This window comes from Nicotiana attenuata, unplaced genomic scaffold (assembly GCF_001879085.1).
Source record: "Nicotiana attenuata strain UT unplaced genomic scaffold, NIATTr2, whole genome shotgun sequence".
Taxonomy (NCBI): domain Eukaryota; kingdom Viridiplantae; phylum Streptophyta; class Magnoliopsida; order Solanales; family Solanaceae; genus Nicotiana; species Nicotiana attenuata.
This window is the reverse complement of record NW_017671409.1, coordinates 29,350-49,759: the sequence shown is the minus strand read 5'-3', so window position 1 is coordinate 49,759 and position 20,410 is coordinate 29,350. Positions and strand designations below refer to the sequence as shown.

Here is a 20,410-nt window from a genome sequence, read left to right as displayed (position 1 = left end):
GAGGACCTAAAAGAAAGACAGCTCAATGAGAAAATGTCAGCAAATTCTCGAATGGATTTAGTTCTCCAAACAATTTCCTCTGCCTCCAAACCTTATCCTCCCCGTGCTTCTTAAAGTCTGTCCCCTCAATGTCCAAACTATAAACCAGTTTGTGCTCCTGTCTCTCCATGTCAATTCTTATGATGATAACTTGTGGTATTTTTGTTAATTCTTCTAATTTGTGGATGTGGAAGTAACATTGACTCTGCTCCTGTTGTAAAATCCAAAACTATGTTAATGCAAGCTTTTCCCTTGTTGCTGTTTATACCGTGCTTTTATGCTCTGTTCTTTATCATGACTGTGTGCACATAAGTGGAACGAGTTAACTTAAAACTAGACTTTCTTCTTGGTTAATTACCTATTTCTGATCTTTTTATGATGCCAAAAGAGGTAAAAATAATTGGCACTGCTTAAGGGGGAATGCAGAGATTCAGGGGGAAACTTAAGGTCTTTCTAGTTCACAGCCTGGTTCTATGTGGTTCTTTCTGAGTTTTTCAATTATGAGTTTGTCATCATCAATAATGGGGAAATTGATAGGTTACAAGTACTTTGGTCATAAGTACTTTGCTTTATGTTTTGATGATCTAACAAACTTACTATCCAGAACCAGATAAGGAACCTGTTACACATTTACAAGACCTTAAGATCACAAGGTTCCAGGTTGGGATCCAGCTTGCGTTATGATTCAACCCTTCAGAGTGGAAGGAACGGCTGAGGGAACAGGTCCCTACCAGTTCCCGAGGAGACTGTACGAATTCAACTCTCCAGCTGGAAAGTTTCTGCCTGCACACGCTACAATATAAGATCAGTGCAGCAGTCTCTTTTCAGGGAAGACTTTTTACCTACCTTGCTTACATCATTGTAAGTGATGTCACACATGTATATATACAATCAAGGAAGTTAAAACATATTGTCTTGAACACTTAGAGATTTCACTCAAGCTCACTCACGTGACCAATCAGCAAGCAAGTTTCAAGTGCTTCAAGAACAAAGAACAAAGCAACTGCGAACCAGTTCCCACATCGAGTCATTGTATGTCCTTAGTTGAGTTGTAACTTTGTAATAGTTCTTCAATTGTAATTCCTATCTAGCTTGTTTAGAAGCATTCTATAGTAATCCCTTTGTAAACCTTAAACCGGTGTGTTTGAGTCTTGGCTAGAGTTAGTCATGTTGTAAAGTCTTTGTAATAGAGTTATTACAAAGTGGCTTGTAATAGAGTGTTACAAGTTAGTGAGAGATTAAGAGGTTAATTCCTAGGTTGTAATCTAAAAGTTACTCAGTAGTGAAGTTGAAATCCTACAAGGGTAGGTCGTGGTTTTTATTTCCGTTGAGCTGGGAATTTTCCACGTAAAATTCCTCTTGCCTTTTAATTACTGATGTGTATGTGTGTGTGTACTGTTGAACCTGATAGAGAACCTGGTTCTCTATAGAGTTTGGTGGACCCTTATATTCTATCAAGGATACGTGATTTCACTTGACACAAACTAAGAAATATGAGAATTAATGCTAGAAATTAACTATAAAATAAAGCAAACCAATATGATGAGCGATTATGGCATTCGAGCTAGATCGCCCTCGAACAACAGAGTATGCTAAAAAAGTATGAACTGAACGGCAGAGCTTATGAGAGCTTAAGAGAAATATAGTATATTGCTTGATTATGCGTGAATATGACGTTTACAAAATGATTAGAACCCTCTTTATTAAGTAGAGGAATTCTACTTATGGTACAATTCTAAATACAGAAGGTAATCCCATGATTGGCTAAATGTCCGGTCTTGACTTGATACGTGCCGAGATTTCCATCACGATTCTTGCCCGGTCACGGATATCTCGCCTTTTTGTTATTCGGTTTAGCAAGCTTTCTTCGATCATGCTCGGTCCCTATCTTGCTTCGGTCTCGATCTTGATCGATCATCGACTCACGAGCTTAGCGACCCATGTCCGTGCCATGGTCCGATGCAAGGCGAGGCCGGGCCCTGGTCTACCATCCCGATTTCGATTAGCCATACGAAGTTAGAGAGGCCCGATTTTGACCGTATATACATTGGTTCGAGCATAGCTGGTATCTCACCATTTCATTAAACAAAATATTGAAGAAAGATCAGTCTATGGGACGATTTCTTTTCTTTCTCTCTGTCCTTAGCATGTGAACTTGAGCTTGTCGAGACTTGCGAGAACTTTTTCAGAATCTTGGGGTCTCGAAACTGCTACTGGACTGCAAGCTATAACATATGCTTTTATTTTTAACGGTGAATCATACTATTTGTCAACTTTCGTCAAAATGTGTTTGGCCTTTGTATACTGACAAAGTAACGCATAGTGAAACCCATAAACTAATTAGGTTAATCCGTTACATCAGCTATCGGCAAATATCGAAGATTGGGAACGGAGATTAAAAGAAACACGTGTGCCCAGTTCTCGTTGTTTTTGTGGCTCTTCCATTGGATCCGACGATCCGTCTTAATTATTAACAAGGAAACGTTAAAAGAGCAAGCTGAAAGGTGTAAATGAATAGTTGGGGAAAACCTCTCTTACAATAGGAAGGTGTAAATGAAGGCTACTTTACCTGGTTATTAAGTTTCAATTTCATCTCAATAATTATCTGGTATAAGTTTTGTGATAGCACATATATAGATTAGGTTGAAATTGCCTTGAATAACTAATTTGATTAAATCGAGTTGCTCCATGTCCCAGGGAGAGGTATTAGGCATCTTCTACAGAACTATTGGTAGAGTAATAAAAATAAATTAACTTGTCATCCAAAGTAAGGGTATGAATTAAAGCATGGCCCTTCTAAGACTACGACAATGAGTTCTCAGCTTAATACCAACTCATAAGGAAATAAAATCAAAACACTAAAACTATAAAAGGGTCAGAAGCAATAAGTCTAAACTATATCTATACATTGACATGGTAACAAGATTTTACATCATTATCCATTTACTGTAATTTAACTTGTTATAACAGGTTATTAATCTATTTCTCAAGTTAATCTATCATATTTAATATAGAGAATTACATATTATTGAAAATCAAGTTAACCTAAAAGTATTTATAGAAGAGATTAAATTCTCAATACATATATATAACATAACCTCAAAAGCAATAAAATACATTTTTTCGCCAAATTCAAAAAAATTCATACTGGAGTATAATTTTTCTTTAACAAGAAAAAGCACATTAAGATCTGTAATAACAAGGAAAAAATGTTATTCCTCCTATGGATTCCTACCCAATTAGTCAACCTCCTACCCACGACAAACTATATATAGGAACAAGTATACCAATACAGCCAGCCTGCTTAATTAAACAGCTAATGATTTAGTCAATCTCACCTTCCCCCTTTGTCCCCTTCTATTATCCCAATACCCGTCTCTCTTAGTATACTTATTCTTCGTTTCCACAAACCATCATTCTCTCTCTCCCCCTGGCCCCTTTTAATTCTTCAGAATAAGTCATCAAACATACACAAAACTTGAACATCGATCACTACCAATTATATATAACTTCCTTTTAAAGGAAGATGGGATTCAGGTTTGATTGACGTTACGTTTGTCTATTGATCATATCATAAAGAGATATATATAGTTGCAACTAATAATTAAGACAAACCCCGTACGTGAAGACATCTGAAAAAAAAACGATGGCTTCTTCAGCAAGAAACCATCACTACTTGACGATCGTGATTATAACTTGCTTGATAGCATCATCATCATCGTCAGAACAAGAACCTGAATCAAGTATCCTCCTCAAGTTCAAGTCTTCGCTCGCAAATGCCACCTCAGCACTTGGAAACTGGGATTCAAAGGTCCAACTTTGCAAAGGCAACTTTTCCAATTGGAAGGGATTGATTTGCTACAACGGCAAATTCACCGGTCTCCAACTAGAATCCATGGGATTATCGGGAACCCTTGACATCGACACACTTTCTCAATTGACTTCTTTACGTACTATAAGTGTTATGAACAATAATTTTGAAGGGCCATTTCCGGACGTGAAGAAACTTGGAGGATTGAGAGGCGTCTACTTGTCGAATAACCGGTTTTCCGGTGACTTGCCGGACGATGCCTTCGCCGGAATGAAGTCAATTAGGAGAGTTTACATGGCGAATAATGGTTTTACAGGAAAAATTCCGACGTCATTATTGGAAATTCCGAAACTTGTAGAGTTGCAGCTACAAGATAATCAGTTTGATGGTAGCATACCGGCATTTGGTCAGCAGGATTTCCACTTGAATGTTGCAAATAATAGGCTTGAAGGTCCAATACCAGCTCAACTTAGCAGTCAAAGCTTAAGCTCATTTGCAGGTTAGTTTTTCTTAAAGAAAAATATTCCTCGTTTTGTTTTAAGTTTAAATTATAATACTCTCTTTGTTTCAATTTAAATGACACACTTTTCTTATTAGTCTATTCCAAAAGGAATCACACATTTCTACATTTAGAAACAATTAAACTTTGAACTTTACATTTTACCCAAATAAGAAGCTTTTATAGCCACCAGGGGCGGNGAAAGGGGGTTCACCTCACCCCCTTCACAGAAAAATTACACAATATATAAGCCAAAATCTAGTTTTTATCTCTATATACTATGTTTTGAATCCACTTGATATAGTCCAAAAGCATAGCTTAGTGATTAAGGGAGTTCAAACCCTTTTTAAGGTCATTGGTTCAATCTCCACTAGCTACAATCGTTTTAATTTTTTTCTTTTTTGAACCCCCTTAGCGGAAATCCTGCCGCCGACATTGATAGCCACACAAATATTATGGCCCCACAAAATTTTTACCCCTAAGCTTTTAGGATCACATGTTTCAAAAGTCTTCTTTTCTTTCTTAAACTTTGTGCCGAGTCAAACTACCTTATCTAAATTGAAGCGGAGGGAGTACATGGGTAGTGTAAAAATTTTGTACACAGTCAATTTATTTACTTTGTTATGGGCTTATAGCTCAATTTAATCAATACAGAAACAAACTCATGATAATATAATTAAGGTTAATACAAATTGTTTTATAACTCATGTATAACAGGTACAAAACGAGAGATGCAAATTTTGGTATTTTCAAGCCAACTAATGTGAGTCGCGAAAAATGATTGGCCTCTCTAGTGAACAGCGGTGAACAAAATTTGATTTAAAGAAAAGTAACTACAGAAGAAGTAGATAAGAAAGAAACAAAGTTGTTTTCAAAATATTTACTTAATAGATTAATTAGTTATTCAGAATTTTAAAATGAAAGAAGTCGATGGTTAAAAAATATCATTGAAGAGAGTTTAATTTACGTAAACCAGTTATGCGAAGAAAATTGAGACTATCAAATTAATCAAAAAATATCTACAAATAACTCCTAATATAAAGTAACATTAAAATCTAAAAAATAAAGCATGTCATATATTATTGAGCTTTCCCTTAAATGTTTAATTGTCTAGTTTTTCTTGGCCTAGAAGCTAAAAGGATCTTAAGAATCTCGATTACTCCTAATCATGTCAACAAATCAGCGATGAACTGTAACCTTCCATAATATATAATCTCTCAAAAGTTCTCTATTAAGTCCAAAACCTATTCTTAACTAGTAAGTAGGTATTACCCATATGAATCTCTCTTTAATTTTATTGTGTCCCATGCATCTTTAACTAAGTTTGCAAATCTTAGTTAATTTGATGTATCAGATTTTGAGTACGGAATGATAAAAAAGGAACATGTCATGTAGTTTGGTTATCTTCCTCTGAGAGAGAGAGAGAGAGATGGTGAGAAAGATTAGAGTGATGCATGTAGGCAGACCGGATCACGGTATGGATATAAATGGCATGCACGTTCTAATTAGGTGAAGTCAAATATTGATACCCTCTTGATTTCTTTAGCTCTCATATATTATTATTTATGCGCTAATTTATTCCTTCATCATTTAATAGACGTGGCAATTTAATATTTTTCCCCAGGCAGACTACATGTTTGCACTATTAATTTGACTATTTCTAGTTCATCAATTTAATTAGTGCAAGAATCTAACAATATGATATCGTAGTTTTTTGGTGTCCTCTCGTTAGAAATCGCGCGCGCTAGAGAGCTTCAAACAAGATTCTTATATATTTGTGAATTCCCTCAATTATGTTAATGTTAAAATTTGGACATGTCAAATATCTTTTTCTGAGGGTTTCGATTAATTTTTTAAATGTCTGGTAGGCTGGTATGTATTACTTTCGAAATACAAATATTATCGATCATGAGTATATAATACCACATACAACGTGGGATAATAATTCAACTATTACTTATATTTTGATAATTAAAACAAGTAAAATGATTGCTCTTCTGACAAAGTCCTTTTCTGAGGATTATTTAGGAAGGCTAAAGTTAAAATTGAAAACGAAAGTTTACTTAAGTTTAATTAAATTAGGCTTTTAGATTATACTTCATATATTTCATTTTTAATCCTATGAATCAAATGATTCATAAATAATCTAGAGATTATAAATTGCAGTACTATTACATTCATGCGTGCGTTATAATTTTGTCCACAAACCAGAAACGACTCTGTGTATAGAGTTTGAAATATTGTATACATTTATACTTATGTAAAACTTACTGTGTTCATTTTTTGTGCGGATTCAAACAGGAAATGTGAACCTATGTGGTAAGCCAATGGCAGCATGTCCAGCTTCAAGGGAGGAACAAGACAATCCTCCACGAGGCAACACTTCAAATAAGAAGAAAGGAATCCCAATAGTGGCCATAATTCTAGCAGTCATTGGTGGATTACTCGTAGGAGCCATTATTATTGCTTTCTTTCTTCTCCGCAGGCAAAGGAAAAGACCATGTCAGTATGAAAAATCATCAGTGAAAAATCTAAACAAATCAGAACCAAAGAAACCTTTGAGAGAAGACAAGTATGGAAGAAGTGAAAAGGGAAAGCTGTATTTTGTAAGAAGGGATAGAGAAAAGTTTGATTTAGAAGATCTTCTTAGAGCACCAGCTGAGGTTTTGGGAAGTGGAAGCTTTGGATCTACTTATAAAGCAGACGTTAACATTGGGAAACCTATAGCTGTGAGGAGATTTAGGCAAATGAGTAATATGGGAAAAGAAGATTTTCATGAACATATGAGAAAGCTTGGCAAGTTGTCACATCCTAATATCCTTCCTCTTGTGGCTTTTTATTATAGAAGGGAAGAAAAGCTTTTGGTCACTGATTTTGCTGAAAACGGCAGCTTGGCTAGTCATTTACATGGTAAGTCTCCCATAAAAATTTACAAAATCAAGCAAATATTAATTATGTATAGCAGTTAAGAAATAATGTGGAAATTAATAAGTAATACTATAATAGATGTGAGAATAAATATCAGGTGCGAAAAATTACATTTGTTATGAGTAGTTATCTGATTATATGATCTTATAATATCCGTAGAACTTCTTTTACATTACCAGCATCTAGAATTAGACTCACTTACATTTCTTTTGATTTGAACTATATTTATATGTTGAAAGTTGTTGATCAGGGAAAAGAGGTCCTAAACAACCAAATCTTGATTGGCCAAGTCGTTTAAAGATCATAAAAGGAGTATCAAGGGGATTGGCTTACCTGTACGAGGAGCTTCCAACATTGACACTCCCACATGGACACCTTAAATCCTCCAATGTTGTATTAGACCACAACTTTGAGCCACTTCTAGCAGACTATGCACTTGTGCCAGTCATCAACAAGGACCATGCCAAACAGTTTATGGTGGCCTACAAATCACCTGAGTACATGCAAAATGAACGTCTCACTAGGAAGACTGATGTCTGGAGCCTTGGCATCCTCATCCTCGAGCTACTAACTGGCAGGTAATATTCCATGTCCATTTATAATAAGTTTGTGCTTTTTGCAACATCAATTAGTAAATTAGTAGTAATTAAGAGTTGACTTATATAGACCGTCATTTTTAATAATTGTTACACTAAACTTGTTCTAGCATGCATGTTGTTAGTGCTTATTTTTCATGTAACAAGTTGCTTAATTAGTTGCAGTTGTAAGTCTGAATTACATCCATCATGTTATATATGTCCTTAACATATAGGTTCCCAGCCAATTATCTGAAACAAGGCAAAGGTGCAAATGCAGACTTGGAAGCATGGGTGAACTCAGTGGTGAGAGAAGAGTGGACAGGCGAGGTTTTCGACAAGGATATGAATACAAAAATCAAACATAATAGTGAAGGTGAAATGCTTAAGCTCTTGAAGATTGGAATGTGCTGTTGTGAAATGGATGTTGGAAGGAGATGGGATTTGAGGGAAGCTCTAGAAAAGATTGAAGAATTAAAAGAAAGGGATACTGAATATTTCTTCTAATTATGCCATCACTGATGAGGATTTCTCCTTTACTAAGAAGGGTTAAACAATTTGCTTTGAGAATTAAATATACACATTTATACTTACAATTCAAGGAGTTGTGAAAGGTAGAATTTTGTGTAAAAACCAAATCATTTTCTTTTTTATTAAAGGTATTAGATATGTGAAAGTTCGAAATTAAAGGAAGCTCAAATCCCATGTCTTCGTGGATACTTTTTTTTCTTTTTCTTTTTCTATTGGATTTTATATATATGGATACTTTGTATGAGGTTTTGGAGTATATATTTGTTCTTCCGTGTTAGAGAATGATCTACTTTACTTTTGGTATCAGTCTTTATTTGTTTCACTTAGAATTGAGCACCTCTCAAATGCAAATGAAATGAAATGAAATTGTAACTACATTTTTATTTTGCCAAATAACTACTTTTGTGGCCAAGTTTAAGCTAAATTGAGCTTGAAATTCGGCCTTGCTCAATGTTAAGATTTGGATAAGAGAAGAAATAGCAGGACTGAAAACTTTACTTTTCATCTGTTTATACATGGTATTAATAGATACAGAGTATAAGATTAGTTACAAATCTTATCTAGAGCAGTTAACAATTGCTACATGATCTTATCAAGACCTATAATACAAAATTCAAATATTTACTGTTAAAAAAATACAGCAGATATTATTGAATTACTATCCTTGATGACGTGGAGTATCAGTAGCCTTAACACTCCCCCGCAAGATTGAGGATCCGTCGTGGATGCCAATCTTGGACCGATTCAATATGAATAGTTGCTTGGATAGCGGTTTTGTAAGCAAATCAGCAAGCTGATCTTTAGATGAAACATGTGACACGCGAAGATCCCCACGTTGAACTAAATCACGTACAAAGTGAATGTCAATTTCCAGATGTTTCATTTTGGAGTGAAGTACCGGATTTTGACAAGTACACATGGTAGATATATTATCACAGTAGATTGTTGGCATGGGAACTGAATACCCGAGTTCACCAAGGAGAGATTTAACCCATTGAACTTCCGCAGCTGCTGAAGCAACCGCTCGATATTCGGCTTCAGTACTTGAGCGTGCCACTGTTCTTTGCTTCTTAGAGCTCCAACTGATTGGAATTTTGCCAAAATATAATAAATACGCAGAAGTGGAAGTTCTATCAGATGGATCACCGGCCCAATCTGCATCAGAATAAGCATGGAAAACTGGCTTTGGCTGAGGTGTAATATTGATACCCAAATGGATTGTGGACTTGAGGTATCGCAACAACCGTTTGAGAGCTTGCCAGTGAGAGTCACTCGGACAATACATAAATTGAGATAGCTTATTGACAGAGAAGGCAACATCAGGTCTAGTTAGACTTAGGTACTGTAACCCGCCAATCAACTTACGATACTCGGTAGAATCAATGGCCTTTGTATTAGGAGAAGATTTAATTAAAGGAGAGGTCGTTGCCATAGGCGTGGTTACTTCTCTAGCACCGTCCATGTGAGCAAGTTGAAGAAGCTTGCGAACATAATGATGTTGAGAGAGAAAAATTCCTTGAGATGTCTTCTGGACATCAATTCCAAGGAAAAGAGATAATTCGGTTGGATCTTTTAAGGAAAACTGAACTCCAAGGGATTGGATGAACCGAGATATAAAATCCGAATTGTTTCCTGTCACAATCAAATCATCAACATATGCTAGAAAGTAGCAACAGATGGAACCTTGCCTAAAAATAAAAAGAGAGTGATCACTCTGAGATGCTTGAAAGCCATATTTTAAAGTGAATGATCTCAACGCTTGGTACCAGGCCCGAGGTGCCTGTTTGAGGCCATAAATAGCCTTTACTAACTTGCAAACATGAGTAGGCTTGGTAGGATCGACAAAATCAGGAGGTTGCTTCATATAGACATCTTCCTGTAGTGGACCGTGTAGGAAGGCATTGTTAACATCGAGCTGAAGCAGGGGCCATGAATTATTGACAGCTAATGTCAGGACTACCCGAATTGTAACCGGTTTTACCACAGGGCTGAAGGTGTCACTAAAATCAATTCCCGATCTCTGATTGAATCCTTTAGCAACTAAGCGGGCCTTGTACCGCTGAACAGAGCCATTTGCAGTTCTTTTAATCCTGAAAATCCACTTACAACCAACCAAATTTTGATGAGATTCATGAGGAACAAGGACCCAAGTACCATTCTTAAGTAAAGCATTAAACTCCTCTGACATTGCAGACCGCCACTGAGAATGAGACAGAGCTTGAGTAACATTAGTTGGTTCTGGTACTTCAGGCAATGGATGTTTGGTGGCTTGGTGAACAGTTTTGGGTTTGAATATATTATTTTTGGATCTGGTAACCATGGGATGTTGATTTTGAGTTGAGGAAGATAACGTTGAAGGTGGTGGGTGAGGAGAAAGTGTAGTTGGAAAAGTTGACTCATCTTGGGAAGATGTTGAGGGAGATACATTAGGAGCAGAAAGATGTAGATTAGGAAGTGAAGTTTGTTTGGAAGAAGGTGAATTAAAAGGAAATATGACATGTTGTGGATCAGCTGAAGGAATATTAAACCAAGTAGAAGAGGATAAGGACTCTGAAGGTGTTTGAGACTGAAAACGAAAAGTATTTTCAACAAATAAGACATGGCGGGATATATGAAATTTTTTACATTTGAAATCATAGCAAATATATGCACTTTGGTTGAGATAATATCCAAGAAATATGCAGGAGACAGATTTGAGGATACTCCACGTCATCAAGGATAGTAATTCAATAATATCTACTGTATTTTTTTTGGTAAGGATTTGAGCTTGTAAAGTGAATGGTCAATTTGGTCTTTGACTAGAATCTCCCCCGTGAATTGATCCTTTATAAGAAAAAAATCAGAAAAAAATTCAATTGATACTTGATTTGAACCGCAAAATTGAGAGACTGAAATAAGATTTGTTTGGGAAGATGGGACACAAAGAACGTTGGTTAGATGATATTTTTGGATGGTAAAGACACAATACCAGAACCAACATGTGTAATCGACAAACCTGAACCGTCTGTGAGATGCAACTCATCATTTCCATCATATGGCGCATGAAGAGAGAGATTTCTCAAGTCATTGGTTATGTGATGAGAAGCCCCAGTATCAAGAAGCCATTGGGAGTCCGAGTTCGAGTTTGTTGTGGAGTGATGAGCCTGTGGACTTTGTGAAAATAGATCTGAAATAGTCTCTAGCCCGAAAACACTTCTTGACATGGTGACCATATTTGTCACAAAATTGACACTGCACCTTTGGTTGAGTGCTGGAATTTCGGTGGTGGGATGAGGGCACAGAGGACTGATGACGTGATGCATTAGTGCCAAAGCTTGAAGAGTTCTCTGAAAACTGAAAACCATTGGATTGAAATTGAGTGGAAGGTTTACTATAATTACCTTGCCTTGATTGATAGGGTGGCCTGCTAGAATTTCCCTTGCGAACATGATTTGATGTCACAGGGGTCGGATCGAAGTTGTGGTCAATCTGCTTGAGATATAGTTCATGGGCAAGCAGTTTATCCTGGAGTTCATCAAACGAGATGACAGAGTCTCGGGCATGGATTGCCGCAGCAATATCACGGAATTCAGAGCCAATTCCACCCAAAACATGAACAACAAGATCAACATCGTTTACAGGACTGCCACATAAGGAGAGTTCTTCCGCAATTGACTTGACAAGTTGAAGATACTCAGCAACTGGGCGAGAATCACGCTTGGTGCGTGAGAGTTTTTCTCGGAGAGAAAGAATTCGTGTAGCCGATTTATTGGCAAAGGCTACCTGAAGTTTATTCCATGCCTCCGCTGAGGTTTTAGCATCTGCAATGGTGTTCATAACTGAGAAAGAAACCGAAGCAATGATAGCAGCGAGGATTAACTGATCTTGACATTCCCAAAACTCATAGTCTGGGTTAGCGATACTTCTGCCTTCTTCTTCGATGAGACTAGGAAGAGGAGAAATAGTACCAGTGACATAACCCATTAGGTTATGTCCTCGAAGAAGAGGAGTAATCTGAGCACGCCATGTAGAGTAATTTTGGGTTGAAAGTTTTAATGGAAGTTGAATACCATTGATTGCAACTAGTGATTTGCCAGAGACATGAGTGATATTATTAGTGCCGGATAAAGCCATAGTTTTACCAGAAATGTTTGAGGAAAAAAAAATAATGAAGACGGATCAATGCCCTGATACCATGCTAAGATTTGGATAAGAGAAGAAATAGCAGGACTGAAAACTTTACTTTTCATCTGTTTATACATGGTATTAATAGATACAGAGTATAAGATTAGTTACAAATCTTATCTAGAGCAGTTAACAATTGCTATATGATCTTATCAAGACCTATAATTATGGTAATATAAAATTCAAATATTTACTGTTAAAAAAATACAACAGATATTATTGAATTACTATCCTTGATGACGTGGAGTATCAGTAGCCTTAACACTCAACTGATTACAACTCGATCCCAGCATCCATTTAAGCTAAGTACGATCACCAACAATAGTAGCATCAGATCACGTGGGGGCACGGTCGCATATTATTTCCAGAGTTGTAGCTTTCCCCTATGCCAATTCTTTTACTTCCACCTAGTGGCGGAGGCAGGATATTTGTGAAGGGAATTCAAAAATATAGAAGAATAAGAACTGTGCTCAATGGGAATTGAACCCGCAACCTTTTAGAAAATTTGAACCCCTTGATCCCCTAAATTCGCCCTGCTTCCGCCCTTATTACTCCAAGAAAGCATATACCTATTAATTACTCATTTAAGGAAGAGAAGGATAATTTAATCAAATACAGTAGTACTACTTATGATTATTGCTGTTAAAGAACCGGAAGGAGTAGATGATTGACTAGAGAGGGACCAAAATTGCACAGTTGGATTTATTAACAACCAAATGTGGTCAGTTTAACAATACAAGAATTTCAAAATCGAAATAAAGGGAATAATACATTAAGGACCAAAATTGTTATTTTCTCTATTATATATGGATGGAGATGTACAATTCCTTGTTATGCTATAAAACATTCAGTTTAAGTTTTTCTTTCCTTCTATTTTTGGTTCTTTCCCTCGAGAACTGTAGAACTATTCCCTCCTTGTCGTATACCTCCACGCTAATCTATTAGGAGACTGGCTTCATGATGTGCTTCTCGAGCTCTCAAAGACATATTACATCTTGTTTGAGTAGCTTAGGTTTTCCTGCATGAATTTTGGTAAAACTGTGTCAGGAACATATTAATTCCAATATAGCAGAATATGTGAATCTAGTATGTCCACAAAAAGTCATACCACTACAAAAAATTTTAAGTGTTCGTCGAAGATCTAATGCTGTTAATAAGCTATTCATGTTGGCTAGCCTGGGACACGGAAGCTTGGCTATGATTTGTTGAGTAACCTGAACTATACAAGGCTGATTGGCATGGATTTTCTTCTCCAAGTGTTCTCAATCTCTCTAATTCTGGCATAATAACCTTGCTGAGATCCGGTCTATCTTTCCTTCTTAGCTCAGAACATTTCAGTGATAACTTAGCAAGGTTCAGAGCCTCATCAAGGGGCCAATCAGGAACGGATGAATCAAGCATCTCGTTGAAGGTCCCTTTTTCGATTGCCCTTTCAACGTGGTGAGTTAAACCCATCGGTGATTTGGCTGTTAGTATCTGCAAGAATATGATACCTAAAGAATATACGTCGGATTTTATACCAAGCATTCCCGTTTGCTGATATTCGGGGTCTATATAGCAGAAAGTTCCAGCTGTTGATGTCATTCGGTACTGAGTGACGCTATCTGCCACTGATGGAGGGACAAGCCGAGCCAAGCCAACATCACTAATCTTACTGACAAAGTTGCGATCAAGTAGAATATTTGCAGGTTTTAGATCACGGTGCACTATTGGTTCTGGTTTGCTCTGGTGTAGGAAAAGCAGACCGGCACCTATTTCAGCAGCAATTCTAAATCTCTGCTGCCAAGAGAGTGGTGGAGTCTTTCCTCGCTGGAATAGACGGTCTTCTAAGCTTCCATTGGACATAAACTCATATACTAAGCACCCATATTCAGGACATGCTCCCAGAAGAAGAACCATATGAGGATGTCGTATGCAGCTCAATACTTCAACCTGCAATGAAAGAAGAGGGTGAGAGAAATTAGGGGCTATGCCACATATGCAGTTCTGTTATGAATGGGAAGATAGAATATGAATGTGAAACAGAATTCTTGTGTCCTTATTACCAACTTATATTTTAGATTACATGCCATCAATTCTTAGTTCTACCTTTACGATGCATCTTTTCTTGTTTGCAGCCTAAGCAATTATTGAGTAGTAATGGATGCTAATTAGTAATTGTATAATTGTCCTGCGGTGTTCAAAATAGTCCAATGCCGTCAACATACCAATCAATTATGGGATGAGACATCATCACAACTACGTGACTATGCCACCATTCATCTTGTTTTAATTGAACTATTTTCACTGTAACTCAGTTTCCTGTTGCATGCTGACAGTTGTAGTTTACATCAATCAAACAACTACGCATCAATTCCAAACAAAAGTCATGGAGATTGCTACATGGGTAATTTCAGCATAGCTTTAATGGGCTCTCAGTAAGAAATCAGACATGTTTGTATCAGGGAACACAATTATTCTTCTTAACTACTACTCCAAGAATAAATAAGAATTTTTTACTTTATACCTCTTGCTGAAACTGTTGTCTTCCGTGAGCTGCATCAGGACGAAGGACCTTAACCGCAACAGGTGTGTGGTCCATGTAACACTTATACACTGGCCCATAACCGCCTTCTCCAATTTTATTAGCTTGTGCAAAGTAGTCTGTTGCAGTTTCAATCTCCTCTATCGAATACCTCCTATACCTGAAATCTGAATTTGAAAGTTTATTTAGTACCTTATTTCTCTCTTCTGCTTCTTTCAGAGCTTTCATTTCTGCATTAATTCTCTTCTGAGCTTCTAGTTCTGCAAGCCTCTGAGCTGCCTCTGCGTGCTCAAGGGCTGCCCTAGATTTTGCCTTCTCCTTCTCTGCAAGTGCTAATGCAGCTTCCTCTGCAAATCTTGCCTCTTCTAGTCTTCTCTGTTCTTCTGTTTTCCAGCGCTGGAGTTCCATCGCCTACAATTGAGAACATATTAGGTAATTGATGCAATCACAAAGGTGCACAATGGGTTGGAATTTGTCGTACCTTTTGTTGTGCTGTGAGTGCTTCCTTGCAAGCTGTACTATACATTTCCATTGTTTGCTTGAGCTCCAGTTTCAGCCTTCTCATTTCTGCTGCTACGTCATCCTATAAATGAAAGGAAAGACCTTAAGTTTGCAGGCATTTGTAACCTTGTATATTTGGAGTAAGTATTATGCTTAAATGGAAAATGGAAGAAAAAGTGTAGCAATTTTGTTCTTAGTATCTATAATTTCCAAAAGCTCAAAAAGTAGAAACCTTTGATTGCCTACCGGTGTGGAGGAGAATGATGCTCTATCACCCTCCATTGAAAGGAATGACAGTTCTGATGGCATGATGTCCAAGGATCGGCGTCCCAAGGGAATGGGTTCAAAATTTTGCGCCTCAAAATCGGAGAAGCCTGATAGCCGGGGAGGGGTTGCTCCACTATCGTAGTTGTCAGCAAATGAAGGAAACATATTGTCAATACTTGGCCTACCAGAACTGACAAATGATATGTCAGTATCTGGCTGAGAGATCTCATATGGTTTGCCATTTGGGCCTTTCCTATGAGTGAAAGGAGACCTGTTTACAACAGTGATATACAACTTAGGCCTCAGAATGAAAAAACTATGCAACATTTTATGGCCAGTAATTACGAAATTTTAGAGCTCACATCAGTGCCTATTGCTCACTGTCCTTACTAAGCAGCTGATGACTGTACCTAAAACATGACACATTTGGGTAACATAGTAAAGATAGTTTGACTTACTTCATGTTAAGTGTATCACTCTGAAGGTTCGACATGGGCAGATCAGATACAGGCTTCGGAATCCCCGAAAGAGAACCTTTACGAAACATCATAGAATTAGCTTTGCACGATGAAATGAACTTAATTGAAGAATTTTCTTCTAGCATTTTACATACCTCTGGAAGGAGTGTTCAGTGAATCCTCAACGGTATTAGATTTGGCATTGCCCTGCTGCATGAACTGGTGACGCAGTGGGTGGATAAATGGTGCGAGGCGAGAAGCAGATCGTGTAGCTGAAATCTTTCCATTTTTGGAGATGACATACACAGTGCAGAAATCTGGAACCCCTTTTACCACGTTTCCAGGAATATCTTTGACTTTAAATCTTCTGTGTAGAAAGGCTACTAAAATTAGACATTCTGAAGACGTTCTTCTATTCAAATAAGAACCATAAACTAGAATATGATCCTTATCAGAATAGAGCAATTAATATTTCTCCTCAATGAAGCTCAAACAAACATGACCAAACATAAATATATAAATGCAGACACAATTATTCGTTTTTCTACTTCGCCAGCTTCCGAGATACGATTGGGATCATGTTTGTTGTATAGCTTCAGGTAACTAAAATTATGACTTTCCAAATGATACAAGTTACTCCTCTAGGTAATTGCCTCCATCCAAGAGATAGATCATATCTGGTAGTCCCTCCGTCCCAATATTTTTGGCCCCTTTCCAATAACTGCAACTCGCCATGCAAAGAACGAGTCATACCTGAGAAGACCGCCTTTTGCTGCAGCACCAAGAATTAATACTTCTATTGCTGTTCGATTCACATATTCAACGATTGCTTTGACTACATCGACGTCCTCTAACACAACATCATGACATTGTATCTGTTATTTATTGATGATCAGAAGAATCAATATTAGAAAGGTTAAGGAAATTACAATGGGAAATAACAACTTTAAATGCTAAAGATTGATTCTCAAAATGTGTGTGTGGGTTCATCAGGAATTTGTTTGAAGTTTCGAGCTTGAATACTAACATCTTTACGAGTACAAAATACTCGGAAAGGAAGAAAGAGTTCCTTCAACTGCGGATCCAATTCAATCATTCCTGATCCATCGTTGCTAGCGTCAGACATCTGGTTTAATCCTGATATGTGAAAGTACACCAGTTACTCCTTTGCTACTGTGTCACAAAATACACTCCAGAGAGAAATAGTCCTCAATTTTCCTTTCTCCACTTTTTAATTGGAATTATAAAAGCGATCAAGGTGCAGAAAGAAGTAGCAAACTTATCATCTTATCCCCTTTGTTGACGTCACAGTGAAATACTCTAGACTTAATAAATGAAGTGAAGCATTACTTTTAGGATAACACTAGCAGGTAGAGTTTGTCTCAGCGAAAACTCAGTGGCACATTTGCTTAAAAATCTTGATTTTGAAGACCGAAGTTTGACATAGCATAGATATGAATAAAAGTCTAGCAATAATTAAAAAGCATATTAGGTCTAAGAACTTTTTCCCAAATTCAAATTACAGAAATCAGGATTAATGGGAGAGAGGGAGAGAGAAATGACACAAGCATAGATTATATCAACTGAAAAATCCAATGCATGCAAGAGACAGTTGTAACATTATAGAGGCAACACTGAGAGGATTCTAGCGGATAAAAGTATGAAATCCAAAAACTTTTTCAGAATATATCACTATACGAAGTAGCAATTTTCAATCGTTCTCTCTTAGTTTCACCTATGCTTAGTTCCATTGCATATCATAAGCCCCCCAATAATGCACCAACAACCAACCAAGCAACCAAACCTCATTACTCCAATAAGACATTATAAGAAAGCATGTCTTGCAAGCAGTGGCGATCTATATGGTCTCTTGTCGGTGCTCAAGCACCCAGTAACTTTGACCAGATATAGTAAATTTGCATAGGCAATTATAAAAGTATTTAGATAAATATTAAGTGAGCACCGACGACTAAACTCTTTTTTCCTATTCTTTCGGAATCTTTATTAGCGAGCACCCATGACTTTAAAATTTTGGATCCATCACTGCTTGCAAGTGTTTGAAGAATGTTTTTGCTTGGTTCCAACTTCCACACAAGTTTGTCTTGCCATGAATAAAGGAATATGGTAATTAAGAACAATTTTTCTCTTCCCAAAAAAATCACTAATTGACAATATTTATACAATTTTCCGAAAATCAACAAAGATCTAACCACCATCAATAACATTGTTAATGCACTCGACAAGTTGATTCCTACAACATTTTACTCAAGACATCATGATCCCAACAATCCACATTCCAGTTCATAGATTCATGTTAATTACCAGAAAAAATTTGTCATATATATTTAAGACATCGTTTATATATATCATACTAATATATTTCCAAAAAATTGGTTGATCCACAACACCATAAATATTAATGGACATGATGTATAAAGAAAGACTTACTAGATGTGGCATGAGAAGGGGGTTGAGAAGCAGATGGTTTAACTTTGACATGGATCAAAATAACAGTCTGTCCCCTGGCAAGAAGATTATCAATAGCCCATTTCAGCGCGACCTGGCTTCCTCTATCTTTGTCTATGGCCACAGCTATCAATTTATTCAATGGAGGTCCATGATTCCCTGCTGTTGGTGGAGGCCACATTTCTACTTTCTCAATTTTTCTTTTCCATATATATATATGTTCCAATCAACAGATTCTTCTTCCAATTCAAATTCTAAATTGCCCCAACACTTCCAATTCTATTACTTACTCTTGTCAAATCCAAGATTAAAATTTTACTCTTCTACTCTTAGCTTCCACCTTTTTCTGGATTGTGGTGATTTTTGAGCAAAATATTATAAATAAATTTCCAAAAGGAAAGAACTTTAGGCCAGTTTGATTATTGTTAAAGAAAGACACCAAAAGAATTGAGATGAATTTTGAGTCTAGTTAGAATTTTAAGGGGAGCTCCACGTTTGGCGGGTATCTTGTTGTTACGCCTATTCTTGACAAATTTTAAGGGGAGCTCCACCTCAGTTAATCGTCCTAACGAGGGGTGTAGTATGAGGGTGTTTGGCTAAACTTATAAGCCGGTCAAACTGGCTTATAAGTATTTTTTGGCTTATTTACGCGTTTGGTAAAATTAAAAGTGATTATAAGTTAAGTGCTTATAAGCCAAAAATAAGCCAAAAGCCATAAGTTGGTCTCCCCCAACTTATCAAATTTCAGCTTATAAGCAGTTTAAGTTTGACCAAAATATTTACTATTCTATCCCTAAAATACTTCTTTTTAAAACAAAACTCTTCGTATACCCAGTTCTTTAGCTGCATATTATTAATTTCAGCACTTTTATCCAAACACGTAACTGCTTATTTTTTAAATCAGCTTCAGCACTTAAAAGTGCTTTTCAGCATCTAATGCTTATCAGCTATTCTAAATCAGCTAAGTCAAACGGGCTCTATGTCACTCTCAAAAGTACCATTCTTCAATTATGTTGATGCCGTGAAGGATATATTAAAAAAATTATACGTATTATTATTTTCAAACTCAGAACTCTAATTAAACATCTCTAGTAATGCTTATCAAAATTCATGTAATCCAGCGACGGCTCATTGAGTTTGATGGCCTAAAGTCAAACTTTAACGTGAGGTATATATATATATATATATATATATATATATATATATATATATATATATATATATATATATATATTAGTTGAAGTTGTTAATAAATTAATCTCAAAGTGACAATATGAAACATAAAATAGACAATATATGTACGGAGGGAGAGAAAACTTTCTTCTTATTTTAAGTATGTAATCCGTGAGCCAAAAATACTCTATTTATAGTTAAAAAGGTTCATCCTCAAAAACAAAGAATGAAGTTACATATTAAATAGATACATATGAATACAAGTGATTCATGTATGTGATGTATGAATTAAATGGACAACCACTTTAGTTCATTGTGTTCATAACACTCCCCCTTGGATGTCCATTTAAAAGATAATGTGTCTCGTTAAAACTTTACTAGGAAAAATCCAGTGAAAAAAAGCCTAGTGAAAGAAAAAAGAGTACAGATATCTTGTAATACGCATTGAGTGCTGCCTTATTAAAAACCTTACCA

At 36.5% G+C, this 20,410-nt stretch overlaps 3 protein-coding genes across 4 annotated transcripts; 1 reads left to right on the top strand and 2 right to left on the bottom strand.

Annotated features, from left to right (window-relative positions):
* The first annotated feature begins 3,355 nt into the window (after positions 1–3,355).
* On the top strand, positions 3,356–8,627 carry LOC109208115 (pollen receptor-like kinase 4). The gene is made up of 4 exons (XM_019371155.1): positions 3,356–4,349; positions 6,651–7,259; positions 7,528–7,855; positions 8,089–8,627. Exons 1-4 carry the CDS (start codon positions 3,686–3,688, stop codon positions 8,357–8,359), a joined length of 1,872 nt encoding a protein of 623 aa, XP_019226700.1. The 5' UTR covers positions 3,356–3,685; the 3' UTR covers positions 8,360–8,627.
* A 2,507-nt stretch (positions 8,628–11,134) lies between these two features.
* LOC109208110 lies at positions 11,135–12,587 on the bottom strand. Its single transcript, XM_019371149.1, has 2 exons — positions 11,379–12,587; positions 11,135–11,206 (listed from the first exon to the last, which is right to left on the bottom strand). Exon 1 carries the CDS (start codon positions 12,494–12,496, stop codon positions 11,477–11,479), a length of 1,020 nt encoding a protein of 339 aa, XP_019226694.1. The 5' UTR covers positions 12,497–12,587; the 3' UTR covers positions 11,135–11,206; positions 11,379–11,476.
* Positions 12,588–13,227: 640 nt separating this feature from the next.
* On the bottom strand, positions 13,228–19,324 carry LOC109208114 (U-box domain-containing protein 52-like). 2 transcript variants are annotated; one of them, XM_019371153.1, is made up of 10 exons: positions 18,746–19,324; positions 17,325–17,434; positions 17,051–17,172; positions 16,453–16,664; positions 16,298–16,373; positions 15,819–16,110; positions 15,553–15,654; positions 15,054–15,482; positions 13,656–14,479; positions 13,228–13,565 (listed from the first exon to the last, which is right to left on the bottom strand). In XM_019371153.1, exons 1-9 carry the CDS (start codon positions 18,942–18,944, stop codon positions 13,706–13,708), a joined length of 2,316 nt encoding a protein of 771 aa, XP_019226698.1. In that variant the 5' UTR covers positions 18,945–19,324; the 3' UTR covers positions 13,228–13,565; positions 13,656–13,705. The 2 variants fall into 2 exon arrangements, with proteins under 2 accessions (XP_019226698.1, XP_019226699.1); XM_019371154.1 differs by having other exon boundaries at positions 16,453–16,661.
* Positions 19,325–20,410: the final 1,086 nt, after the last annotated feature.